The sequence below is a fragment of the Carassius carassius genome, chromosome 12 (genome assembly GCF_963082965.1).
Source record: "Carassius carassius chromosome 12, fCarCar2.1, whole genome shotgun sequence".
In the NCBI taxonomy this organism is placed as follows: Eukaryota; Metazoa; Chordata; class Actinopteri; order Cypriniformes; family Cyprinidae; genus Carassius; species Carassius carassius.
This window is the reverse complement of record NC_081766.1, coordinates 2,399,506-2,412,771: the sequence shown is the minus strand read 5'-3', so window position 1 is coordinate 2,412,771 and position 13,266 is coordinate 2,399,506. Positions and strand designations below refer to the sequence as shown.

General features: G+C 34.3%; 1 protein-coding gene across 1 annotated transcript in view; it reads right to left on the bottom strand.

The window, feature by feature from the left end:
• Positions 1–13,266, bottom strand: part of LOC132154454 (piezo-type mechanosensitive ion channel component 2-like) — a 71,379-nt gene that overhangs the window by 9,208 nt on the left and 48,905 nt on the right. The window contains exons 29-43 of the mRNA XM_059563018.1: positions 12,780–12,869; positions 12,067–12,200; positions 11,796–11,858; positions 9,659–9,762; positions 8,080–8,178; positions 7,254–7,368; positions 7,005–7,073; positions 6,761–6,927; positions 6,487–6,665; positions 6,082–6,255; positions 4,622–5,266; positions 3,373–3,631; positions 2,506–2,688; positions 908–1,181; positions 598–736 (exon numbers count right to left, since the gene is read on the bottom strand). Of these exons, the coding sequence (XP_059419001.1) occupies positions 598–736; positions 908–1,181; positions 2,506–2,688; positions 3,373–3,631; positions 4,622–5,266; positions 6,082–6,255; positions 6,487–6,665; positions 6,761–6,927; positions 7,005–7,073; positions 7,254–7,368; positions 8,080–8,178; positions 9,659–9,762; positions 11,796–11,858; positions 12,067–12,200; positions 12,780–12,869 (2,694 nt within the window). The remainder of the gene's footprint in view (positions 1–597; positions 737–907; positions 1,182–2,505; positions 2,689–3,372; positions 3,632–4,621; positions 5,267–6,081; positions 6,256–6,486; positions 6,666–6,760; positions 6,928–7,004; positions 7,074–7,253; positions 7,369–8,079; positions 8,179–9,658; positions 9,763–11,795; positions 11,859–12,066; positions 12,201–12,779; positions 12,870–13,266) is intronic.

Here is a 13,266-nt window from a genome sequence, read left to right as displayed (position 1 = left end):
AATAAAAGTTAAACCAAGCTTTTATTTTGACAGGTTTTCATGAAGGCCTTTAAGTTTTTGTGTGTATCTGATGACAGTTTTCTTAAATGAAACAGTGAAATGCACATATTGAGACTACAGACGAGTGTCATGCATGCTTCAGTATGTGTTGTAGATACACACAAAACATGCAAACCTCATATTTTGCATTTTAATAATCACAGGCACTAATCCATATTGATCAGATTAAGAAATCTAAAATTATAAATCTAAAATCTAAAATTCTACTATTTTTATGACTGCATTTCATGATTCAGTCCATGTTTTACACACTGTGGAAATCACAGGGCCCATAAACTGAGCTCTGATATTTTTGGTTGATATTATTTGTCTTCTCCCACACAGCTTTCACTGCATCCACAGAAAGAAAAAGTTGCCTCAGAGGTGGAGAAAGATTACAATTATTTAATATAATTTCATTCTTTTGATATAATATTATAAATGTGATAATTTTTAAACTAAGATTTTTATTATTATTATTGTTTGTTTAGTAAATAAACATGATGCATTTTAAAAAAAATATTTCACAATAGCATCTCTTTTCCCAAACACACTTACTTTTTTATCACATAAACCTTTACTTTGATGAGCTGCTCTCGGATCTTCTCCATGATCATTTCTTTCCGGCTCTTCTGTGGAATTTCTGGCTCTGTGATGCTGTTTTCCCTGCGAATGCTGTTCCGTGTGCTTGAGCTGCCTGTGAAACCCAACCAGCAACCAAACTTCACTATAGCAATGCTTAAAAAAAACGGTTAATTTCACAATGATGATGCTAGATCAAGATGAGCCAGTACTAGTGAAATCGATGCATGAGTTTATCTATGCATGTGAATCTGAGGTCTGGGATGTTTGTGTTATGACTCCTCACCGTGTTTGGAGTGCACAGATGAGCGGCGGGACAGGTGAAATCCACTAGTGCTCTCTCGCGACAGGTGAGGCCGATGCTCAGGGTAACGTACGTCCTTGTGCACCTTGGACGAGTCCACGAACATGCCGAGGTTCACAGACTTGAACGAGTACCATGGAGAACTCTTCTTCTCTTCCTTGGGTGCCATCTTCCCCTCGGCCACAGACTCGTCCTGACTAAGACACTCATCCTTATGGGACGCTTTAGGGTCGTCTTCATCCCAGAGTCCGTGACACTGAGCCCCCGATAGAGATAGACAGCAAGTGCATTAATGAAGGAGAACAAACCTAAAGTTTTCTATTGCTAGATTGATTCATCCGAGACCCATTTATTGCCTGCTTAAGTTGTAAAGTAAATAAAAGGCAGTTTCTGCAAACAGGATAAAAATAGCTATAGCATTACATTAAGCAATACAAATAAATACATTAAAAAACACAAAATTAGGTACTGCAGGGCTGTAAAATAATAGCAAACATCTTAAATAAATCCAAAATGCTCATATTATATTTCAAAAAGTTACACTTTATGAAGGCATGTTGGATTGTGTTTTAAAATCACAAAAGTTTTAATTACTTCATAAAATCGCAAAGTAAAAAAAAACTAAGAATGATTATTATTATATTTTTAAATATTTTATATATTATATTTATGAATTTTATGTATACTTTTTGTTTTTATTTTCTTATATTACTTGGTACCCTGGTGAAAAGTACAATGTCATGCTGAAGCTTTTCACTTGTGTTTGATTTTTTGAAATAGTTCAATAATCCTCAGACGCTAGCAACTGATTTTAAAATACATTTTATGGTTTTCAAAGCTCTCAAAAGTCTAGTGGCTTCTTTTAGATTTCTTAATGTCTGGTGAATTATGTTTCTAGCTGAATCTTGGCTCTAATCTTTCCTCTAAGCTGCTAAACGTCTCAAAACTAAAGCAGAAAACAAGCAAAGCAGCGGTTATTTATTCTGAACAAGAGTTTGGAACACAACATCCATTAGTGTGCAAAACTTAAAGCAAAAAAAAAATGCACAATATAATATAATAATAAAAATATACTTATTTATGTTTTTAATTTCTATATACTCTGCATACATTTTTGCATATGCTAATTCACAGCTAACAGGGAACATTTACTGAAAAGTTAGAGAGAGCATTTGTTCAAAGTTATTTGTTTTTTGCTCAAAAGCCCAAAAACATTATTTACTTGATTTTTCAGAAATGTTGTAGTTGGACATCTAATGATGTCTAAAGTTTTTCAAATGTTACTACCGGTTTTGGAATGTTCAGAGAACATTCAAATGTAACATTCCTAAAATGATCAAACAGAATGTTCCTTTAAACTTTAGCGTGGCTGAAAGAACAAAAACCTTTTGAAAACATCTAAACATTCTGGACACTTTTGGAAATAATATTTTCATGACCTCATGGGAACATCAGCAAATCGTTCTTAGAACATATTTTCATTAGCTGAGCTTGAAGCAAGAATATATATATATATATATACATTTTATTTATTTTTTATTTTTTAACAAAAAGCACAATTATACTTGAAAGTTGCGAACCTTTAGTATGGATCGGTGGAAAAACAGCACCAGCAGCTGAACCAGGTCATAGTGCACGTATCCTTCTTTCTTCTCTGTGCCGATGATGTTGGGCGGATGGTATGGCTTCCCTTTGTTGACTTCCAGGTTCTGGTTGAATGGGAAAAAGCTGAACTGGAAGAAGTATTTGACGACGATGGTGACCTTGAGGAAATAAAAACACATTTATGAATTATTCATACACACATTTAACAGAATAGTTCACCTAAAACTTACATTTGCTGAAATTGTCCTCATCCTCGAGGCAATCCAAGATCTAAATGAGTTTGTTTCTTCATCAGATTTGATGAAATGTAGCATTCCATTACTTGCTCATCAAGGGATGCTCTTTAGTGAATGGGTGCCGTCAGAATGAGAGTCCAAACAGCTGATAAAAACATCACAATGATCCAAAAGTAATCCACAGCACTCTAGTCAATCAGTTATCTCTTGATTCAAGATGACTCCTTTACTCGAGAAAGCAATATTATAGACAAAGGACTCAATGGTTTAATTATAAAATTGTCTTTATTATGGATTTGTTTCTTACAAACACGCAGCTTCGGGCTCCTCAAGACATTAAGTGATGGATTGGAGTGCTGTGGATTACTTGTGGATTATTGTGATGTTTTTATCAGCTGTTTGGACTTTCATTCTGACAACACCCATTCACTGCAAAGCATCCATTGCTGAGACACTAATGCAATGATACATTTCTCCAAATCTGATCTGATGAAGATACAAACTCATTTAGATCTTGGATTGCCTGATGGTGTATAACTTGGCCTGCACAGAATCTGTGCCTACAGAATTAATTTCTATAGCATTCTCCAAAAAACAAACTCTGACCTCTGTGTACACGATGGCCGTCATCCAGAAACGCTTGCTGGGCCGAGGAATGGAGAGCATCGCCCACAGGAAGATGAGGATGGGCAGCACCAGCGTAGCCATGGAAGCCGAGATCATGTGGTTGAGGATGATGACCAGGAAACAGACCATCTCAGAGTGCGCCACCAGCAGGTTATAAAGAGCATAACACAGCTGGAGCCCGAGCGGCTGCGATTTATAGAAATGCTCAGAGTTCTCCAGCTCCTCATCATAGAACATTCTGGGTAACAGCGTAAAAACAATCTTATTAAATGACCGTATGCAGACAATCACATACCAACAATTCACACTTCTATTGTGCACTAGTTTTGCTGGTGAGGAGAAATTGCATTCTTTAGTATTACCGGTGTTATTATTACTAACTGAAACTACAGAAAAGTATTAAAAATATATATATTTTAAATTAAAGCTGAAATAATATTTAATAGTATTACAGATATGGAGATATAAAGTTGTATATAGATTTAAAATTTTAAAGTAAAATGAGTAACTGAAATAAAACAATTTAAATCTACAAATAAATTAATAAAGTAAATGCAAGTAAATTAAATGCATTTAAGTTAAAATACTAAAATTAAATAAAACTGAAACAAAAGTAAATCTAAAGCTTAAATAAAAAAGTTACAAATATTTTGGTATTTTAAAAACAAACAAAAAAATGAAATAACACATGACAAAACTATTCACTGAAATCAAACTAAAACTTAAATATAAATTAAAACTAATATCAAACATCTTTGAAAACAATAACTGAAACAAAAGCACATGAAAAAATTGCTAACTGTAATAAAACTAAGCCTTAATCACAAATAAAAAACTAAAAATAATAAAAAATGATAAAGGCACATAATAAAATTACTGAGATAAAACTAAAGCTTAAATACAAATTTAATTACAAATATTTAGAAATGTATATTAAAAAATGAATACAAATGAAAAAAAGCATAAACAAAAACTAAAACGAAAGATTTTCCAAACAAAGATAAATTGATAAAAAAAACAAATTGATAAAAAATTACCAAAACGTAATAAAATGATTAAAAATGAAACTGAAAATCTAAAAATAAAAAGCAAATTCAAAGTATTAATAAAGACTGTAATAGTAAAACAAAAGTATGTAGTAAGATATTATGTCAGTATTGGGATTTCTTACCACATTGACACCACAGACCCTTCTGAAGAAGCTGTAATGTAATCAAGATTAACTCACCTGTTGAGCAGCAGTTCGCTGGCGGTCAGATCCGTGGTCATGGGGGGCAGCGGAGGGTCGTCCAGATCAGATCTGCTGTCAGGCGTCATCAGCATCCGCCGTTTGTCGCTGTAGCTTTCGACCGAGCTCATAGACAGACAGTTGAAGCTCACGGCTTTGCTGTAGCTGGGCGGCATGTCAGCATCCGAGGTGTTGGGGGCGTCTGTGTCCGGGGTGAAAAGCTGCACACTGACCACGTCTGTCTCCATGTTTTCCAGTCCTGATGATTCACCTTCATCCAGTCGGATTGACTGTTCACCGTCCTCATCTTCAGAAATGCACTGCTCTTCCTCTCGATGCTCCTCATAATCCAGCTGAGGAACCTGAACATCTTCAACTGCTTTCTCTGGAACCACCAAATCCCATTGTTTTCCCTCTTCCACTTCTCCTGAGACTTCCTGTATCACTTCCTCTATGAGCTCATCCGTCACTTCTTGTGTCGCTTCCTCTGCCAGCTCATTCGTAGCTTCCTGTTTCACTTCCTCATGATCTTCTCCAACAGTTTCCTTCTCTTTTGACTCCACCTGTTCTCTCTCGTCCTCGATCTCATCTATACTGTCATTGGTTCCTTGCCGAGAGAAAAGTGTGGTGGATTGAGTAACTTCACTGGAAACAAAACCACAAACAAGAAACAGTTGATGTATTATTATAACAATATTAAAATTATTATTGTTATTATATTATAACCAATATGTAGAACCAATCGTTGTATTTATGCTACAATAAAAAAACATATGTATTATATATGTATTATTATTATAATAATAATACATTTACTGTATTATTTTATATTAATAATAACACTATTTTTATTATTATTATTATTATTATTATTACTGTTGTTGTTACTATTAATTATGTTAAATGTTCCATTTAGTTCCACTAGATGACATTTATAATACTAATAATGGTCTTAATAATATCAATATTAAATTGCATTAATTATAATAATTAATTTCATTAGTTTCTGCATGCACAAGCACTGCTTCCCTCATTTCTATGTTGCACATAGAAAAGTAAAAAAAGAAATAAACAAATAAATCTGGAAATAAATATATGTGGGAATAAATACATATAATAAAGTAAATGCATGAATAAATACATTTAAAAACAAATAAATACATGAATAAAACAAATTAAATAAAGAATAATAATAAATAAATAAATAATTCAAAGAATACGTAAATAAAAGTTCAAAATAAATGTAAAGTTAAATACAGAAAATAATACATAAAAGAAAAGAGTAATACAAATCAATTCAGGGTTCAATTGTATTTTTAAATTTAAATATTTACATTATTACATTTACTTATCTATATATTTGTTTATTTTTAATTTCTGCAGGTTTGGTCCTCCATATGATGGGAGTGTGGAGGGTGAGGATGAATGTGATGAAGATGTGATGATTATGAGTTCAGCACCTGGACATGACGCTGCTTCCACTGTCCAAAGAGGAGTTGGAAATCTCCAAACTGTACATTTTCTGCAGTTTGGGACGAGCACGTTCGCTGGTTTTGGGAATATTCTGAGGCATGTCATCCAAATCGTCCAAGGTGGACTGACGGGAAAACAGCATGGTGGCTTCGGTGTATGCACTGACGGATGGACAGATGACATGAGTGGGAACATAATGCAATGAAAAAGACAAATTTAGTTAAAAAAAATGAGTTTGCAAAATCTCCTGGTTCTCAGATGTTGCTCCAGAGAAAAAAAACATGAACTGTCATGAATGTCATAAAAAAATATTATGCAAAACATACTATTTTATTCTGATTCTTTTGAAATGTCAGATTCACCCTATACTAACATAAGTCAAAGAGCAAGACCTGGACATGCTGTCTCTGGAAGCGAAGGAATCCAGACTGTGGTTGACCCGTCTGCGGTGGTCTCTGTTTGAGCAGGAGTCCTCCTCACCGATCCGGTCCAGTCCAGATTCATGAGATCCATTCAGTTTCATCTGCTTCTGGTAGTACATATGAATGCTCTCGCGGGACGGCACATGTCCCTGCAGGACAAACCAATGTTAGCTAGGACAACATAAACATGTTCCATAAACTTGTTACTTTATTTCACTTAATTATATAAATATATATGCAGAACCTTCTTGACTTCTCTGGTCAGCATGCAGCGCTCAATGCGCAGAACGGTGGAGATGTCGATGTATTCTCTGCAGATGGAGTTCAGCCACTTGGTGAAGCTCTCAATGGTGGTAAGAAACAGCACCCAGGTGAACTTGATGATGTTGAAAACCCTCTTGATAATATTGTCTACAGGAAGTGGAAAGGTTAGTTTGGTTTGTCTGAAGTTGATATGAACAGGAAATGAAAGCGCTCCTAGAACACACCTGGTCCGTCCGTTTTGTCTTCCTCTGAACTCTGACGGTCTTCTTCACCGATCTCTATCGCCACATGACCTAGACACAGAAAGTTGCTTGTCCGTTAGACCAGCAATTATAGAAACAGTTCTTCAAATTCAATTCTCTATCGAAGCCCGTTTAGGCTTTTAAAATCACAATTCTTACTTGCAATCGCATCTTTTTTATTGGTGACAGAAACAAGCTTCCAAAATTTTTAGATGTTAAAGGCTGCCGTACCTTCTTTCTTGTCTTTTCTACGTCTGCGGCCGTATCGCTTCCAGAAATGACGTTTCCCTTTGCCTTTTTCTTTCAGAGCTGCTTTAGAGTCAGCAATCCAGGTGTGGTACACAAACTACAGAGCATCAATATGAATTCATTTAATAATGCAATGATTAAATACAGTGCTGCAACGTGATCAACATGTCGCACATTCAGCCGTTTCAGGAAGCCAGTTTAAATTTAACTCATGATTCAAGTTTTGGTTTTTAATGCCTGAGAAGGCTGAGTTTGACTGAATCTGGACAAACAAGCAGAACCACCACAGAATACCCACACTGAATACAAACAACTGATTTCCATTTAAATCTTTGAAAGCCATTTGAATTTTTGACTTGTATACACATGTATATTGAGGTGTATTTATTCAGTTATTGGGTTGAGTTGTTTGAATCCGGTTTACACAAGAAAACTAAGACAGTAAATGGTTTTTGCTCCAGTAACATCAGAATGATTCACACTCGGTGTAAAATGGTTTGATGTTTTTCTTTTTGTGGTCACTTATTAAATGCAGTGGAGCAAATCACATCATTTACAAGTAAATAAAACAGAATAGACACAATGAACTGACTTGAATTAAAAGTACTGTCCCGCAAAAAACACCACATGAAACAATGAACAACACATTTCCATTCCATGCATCCTTGAAAGAGTTATATTTCACCATTTCATATTTTTTACAAATAACACATTTGGAACAACATGGAATGGAAATCTTAATAACAATAAAACACCATCAACAAACACAGAGATGCAAACACAGACAACACGTTCTCCGCCGTGGTACCTTGACCGCCCTGATTAAATACTGCAGAACAGTTTTGGGCAGTTTAATGACTGATCTGGGTAAAGCCACGAGGGCCGAAGCAAACTTTCTGATCGCTCGCTGAGAGGAGAGAAATCAGGAGAAAGTCACAGCATCAGTGTCCTGAAGCCTTTCAAACAGTTACAGAACTATACAAAACAACACATGAACAATAATACAGGAGTTTGTCACTAAACAGATGGATAAAACAACGCTAACGCAGAATTTTCTGGGAAATAACAATGTAAAATGTTGGAATTATTTTAAGAGGAGAAGACACACAAATGAAGTTGATTGGCTTTGACCAAAGTTGTAAATAATGAGAAAGTAAGTATTTTCCCAACAGAATTTTCTTTTTCCCTTTGAAGTAAAGTGGTGTTTGTAAACATTGTTTCATCTTTACTACATCAGGGCAGCATCTGAGCAATAACAATTTCCATTAGGATAAACTTTTTAACTTCTTATAAAACCTACAGTATCACATTTAAAATGCAAATTTCTAAGTAATGTAAAATATTTGTTTTAAATAAATAAAAATCTCACACAATCTACTCCATGTGTATTGAGCCATAAAGCTCTTTTAGTGCAATTGCATAAACGTCCAACATCAGCTCAAGCTTCACATGTCTTTTGAGGTCAAATCTTTACAGATTTTAAAAAATAAAACAGAAAAAATAACTTTGATATTTTTTGTAATATTTCAAGTTAAACACTTTAAAATTGACTTGCTTCTACATAAAATCAAGTTCAAATGTGAGTTTCAAATCTGATCATCGGGATTTTGAGGAACGTTTATCTCTCAATCATCAATGTATGTGACGCTGGAGCACAAAACCAGTCTTAAGTCGCTGGGGTATATTTGTAGCAATAGCCAAAAATACATTGCATGGGTCAAAATTATTGATTTTTTTTTATGCCAAACATCATTAGGATATTAAGTAAAGATCATGTTCCATGAAGATATTTTGTAAATTTCCTACTGTAAATATATCAAAACATAATTTTTGATTAGTAATATCCATTGCTAAGAATTTATTTGGACAAATTTAAAGGTGATTTTCTCAGTGTTTAGATTTTTTTGCACCCTCAGATTCCAGATTTTCAAATAGTTGTATCTCAGACAAATTTTGTACGATCCTAATAAACCATACATCAATGGAAAGCTTATTTATTCAGCTTTCAGATACTATGTAAATCTAAATGGACACTTAAGACACTTAAGGTTTTGTGGTCCAAGGTCACATATTTGGATTCATAAAGGATTTAAATATCATCTTACTAAGACATATTGGGAGATATAGAATGACAACTGATATTTATATAATTTTAATTAAGTAGTCTGTTATAAAGCACCAGAATTTCATACTTTTTGTCTGTATAAATATCAGCGTCTGAACCAAATTACATATTCTTGATCCATATTCTCACTGTATCATACACTAAAAGCCTGATGTATCAAAAACATACAAAACCGAAAACACATATGCAAACTTGCGAAGTTAGAAGCTCAAACAAGTTTGACTCCAGAGAAGTTCAATCCGACCAGCAGCGGTTCACTCACCAGGAAGGCTGATCTCTTGGGCTGTTCTTCATCTTTTCTGTCCTCTTCTTCCTCCTCCTCTTCACTGTCAGTTTCAAACAGGTAATAATCACCACTTCTAATAACTGAGAGAGGAACGGAGGAGAGCGTTTAGCATACATACATAAACATGCCTACATATACATATATAATGAAGGTTGAAATTGTTTTGAAAGTTTTTGCACATACAGTGCTTGAGAAAATCCCAAGGAATCTTGTGACCAAACTTACCTGAATCTCTAAATTGAAAAAAAAAAAAATAGTCAAACTAAGTTCATAGGGCATAACAGATTAGCATGAGTCATAAACATAATTAAAAAGAAGTACAACAACAAACAATAAAGATTAAATCTCTCATATCCCATTTTATGCTTTTCTTTAATACTACTGTATTTCAACAGTAATTATCAAAAAACAAAAACAACAAAATGACAATAAAACTAGATCAATTTCTTATCTCTAGTTGTGTTAATTTGTTATCTGACAGCTCAGAAACACCTCTGTGTCTGCAGTTTCACAATTGCATGGCAAAACAGGATTTGGAGAAGGAAACTGCCTCGTGTCCTTGAACCGAAGAGCCGCAATGGAGGAGGAGGACAGAGAGGATGCTGGGAAAATATTTCAACATTTAATTTGTGGGCCTGGGATTTACAAATCCAAATCATGGCCCCAAAGATCTCCAAAAAAGATCAAATTTTCTATAATGATTAGTGTCTCTCATTTAAAAAAACCTACCATGGTTTTCAGACATGGTACCACAGTAATACCGTGGCTTTTTGGACAGGATCATGATAATAATACTATGGTACTCTTTGCAATACACGTAAATACCATAGTATATGAATATGGGGTTACACTTTATTTTAAGGTGTCCTTGTTACAGTGTAATCATATATATGTGACTCTGGAACACAAAACCAATTTTAAGTCGCTGAGGGTATTTCTTTTGCTTTTTGATGCTTTTCTGTTGAGCACTCTCTATATTAAAGAAGAGAGGGAGCATAAACTTCTGGTTTATAAAGTTATTTTACCCAAAAATGAACATTTACTAACCCTCTTGTCACTCAAATGATTGTTCCCCTGGAATACTATGAAAGTTTATTGAACAATTATTTTGTAATCTTCATATTATTCAGTTTATTCCGCTGTTCAAATGTTCGGGGTCATAAGATGTCTGTGAAAGAAGTCTCTCTTGCTTACTGAGGCTTCATTTATTTGTATAAAAATATAGTAAAACAGTTTAATATTGTGGAATATTATTACAATTTAAAAGAACTGTTTTCTATTTGAATATAATTAAAATATAATTTATTGCTGTCATGTCAAAGCTGATTTTTTTTATTTTTTCAGGAGCCTTTGATGAATAGGAAGTTCAAAGAAGCAGCATCTATTTGAAATATAAATATTTTGTAACATTATACATGTCTTTACTGTCACTTTTGATCAATTTAATGCGTCTTTTCTGAATAAAAGTATACATTTTGTAAAAATAACAAAATGTTAACTTTCATTGCACAAAAAAAGAGCACCGTGAACATTCTGCTAAAAAACTCCTTTAAATATTCCATTGAAGAAAAAACACAGCGTTTTCATTTATGGATGAATTACTCTTATAAAACCAAAGCAGCTGACATTGATTCTTATATTATATTATTATATGGTATAAGCCTCTCTCTTTTCTACAACAGTGTTTCTAGTGGATTTTAATAAAGCAGAGTGGTTCTCTACTGTATGTCTCTGTTCAATGGCTCATACGCTCACATTACAATAAACCAGAACCATCCAGACATTCAGCCTTTCCTCCAGCAGCTGTACAGATCTATTTAAGGCATCAAATCAATGTCATTTTTAGAATAGTCATAATTAAGTTTTACACTTTAAAAGATCAAGGAAAATGTGATTGCTGATAAAATGCCTGCTTTAAAGTTTCTACCACTGGTACTTAATACGGTTTGTGCATTCATAAGACAGATAGCCTTAAATAGATAGATTTAGAAAAGTCTGAGGTCTGTATGGTGTGTGATGGTGCGACGGAGCCCAGGTGCAGTATGGGAATCCTCTGACTTCTGGTCAAGGACACAAGGATCAGTGAGATCAGAGGAAGGTATGAGGAACCTACTGGACGCATGGTCAACCCAAGGCCTCCACCACTGCTTTTTTTGCACCTTGTTTTTCTTTTTCTCTGCAAATGAAACGTCAGAGTGTTAATGAAAGCACATCAGAGGTGATGGTGAAATTGGAAATTAAAACCTTTTCCTAGTTGCTTTATGGAAATAATATGCAATTAAATCCATTCACGATGGCTTTAACTGTTCTGTTGATGAAGTTCCTAAGAAAGGACACTTTTTTATCACTACTCCGCTCTCCTACTGTCGTGATCTACATCATACCATCATCAGCATCTTCATCATCGTTGTTGTCGGGCTGGACGAGTTTCTTCCCGTCTCCAGACTCCTGAGCCATGCTGAGCATCTTCTCCTTTCCTCTCTTGAACTTCTGCTGTCGCGTCTTAATACGATCCATCCTAAATTAATGCATTCAAGGTAGTGAGAGAAATCATTCACAGCACACATAATAATAATCAAATCAAATAAAACATGTACATTGTTGTAATATATGCTTATGTTTAAAAGTTGGGTTGTTTTAATGTAAAAAGAGAAGTCTCTTCTGCTCACCAAGCCTTCATTTATTTGATCATAAATACAGTAAGAACAGTAATAATGTGAAATATCATTCTGATTTAAAATAACTGTTTTCTATGTGATTATATACAGTAGTAAAATCTAATTTATTCCTGTGATGCGCAGCTGAATTTCCAGCATCATTACTTCAGTCTTCAGTGTCACGTGATCTTCAGAAAGCATTCTAATATGATGATTTGCTGCCTAAGAAACATTTTAATTAACATTTTTCTGATTAACAGAAAGCTCAAAAGAACTGCATTTTTTTAATTGAATGTTTTGTTACATTATAAATATTTTTACTGTCACTTTTGATCAATTTAATGCATTCTTGCTGAATAAAAACTACATGCAAGTCATGAAATCAAGAAACAGAGACAAACACAAAGATCACAGCACATGAATGAAAGGATGTTTCTCACTGTCTCTTCAGCTGCTCCATGGATCTCTTCTCCTCGTCCAGACGAGCTCTTACAGCCTTCACAATACTGGCCTGAAACAGCTCTGCTCCTCTGACAGACAGACAGACAACACTCAGTACTGGACTGACATTTAGACTCTACTACAGTCTAGAAATTACACATTTATGTTCTTAGTCCATACTGAAAAATCAAGGGTTCTTATATTTGAAATGTATGGAAGCTTTTTTCTGCCGTGGAATAAAAATATAAAAAAGTTATTTGCAAGTTGCATTTTTTCAGAATTCTGAGGTTGCATCTCATAACCTAGACTTTTTCCTCTCTCTCTCAGAATTTTGAGTTTAGATCTCACAATTCAGAATTGTTTTCTTAGAATTCTTTGTTTACATCTCGTATTCCATCCTTTTTTTTCTAACAATTACTTTTATCTCACACAACTCAGACTCCTTTTCTCAGCACTTTGAGTTTATATCTTGCAATTCTGATGTTC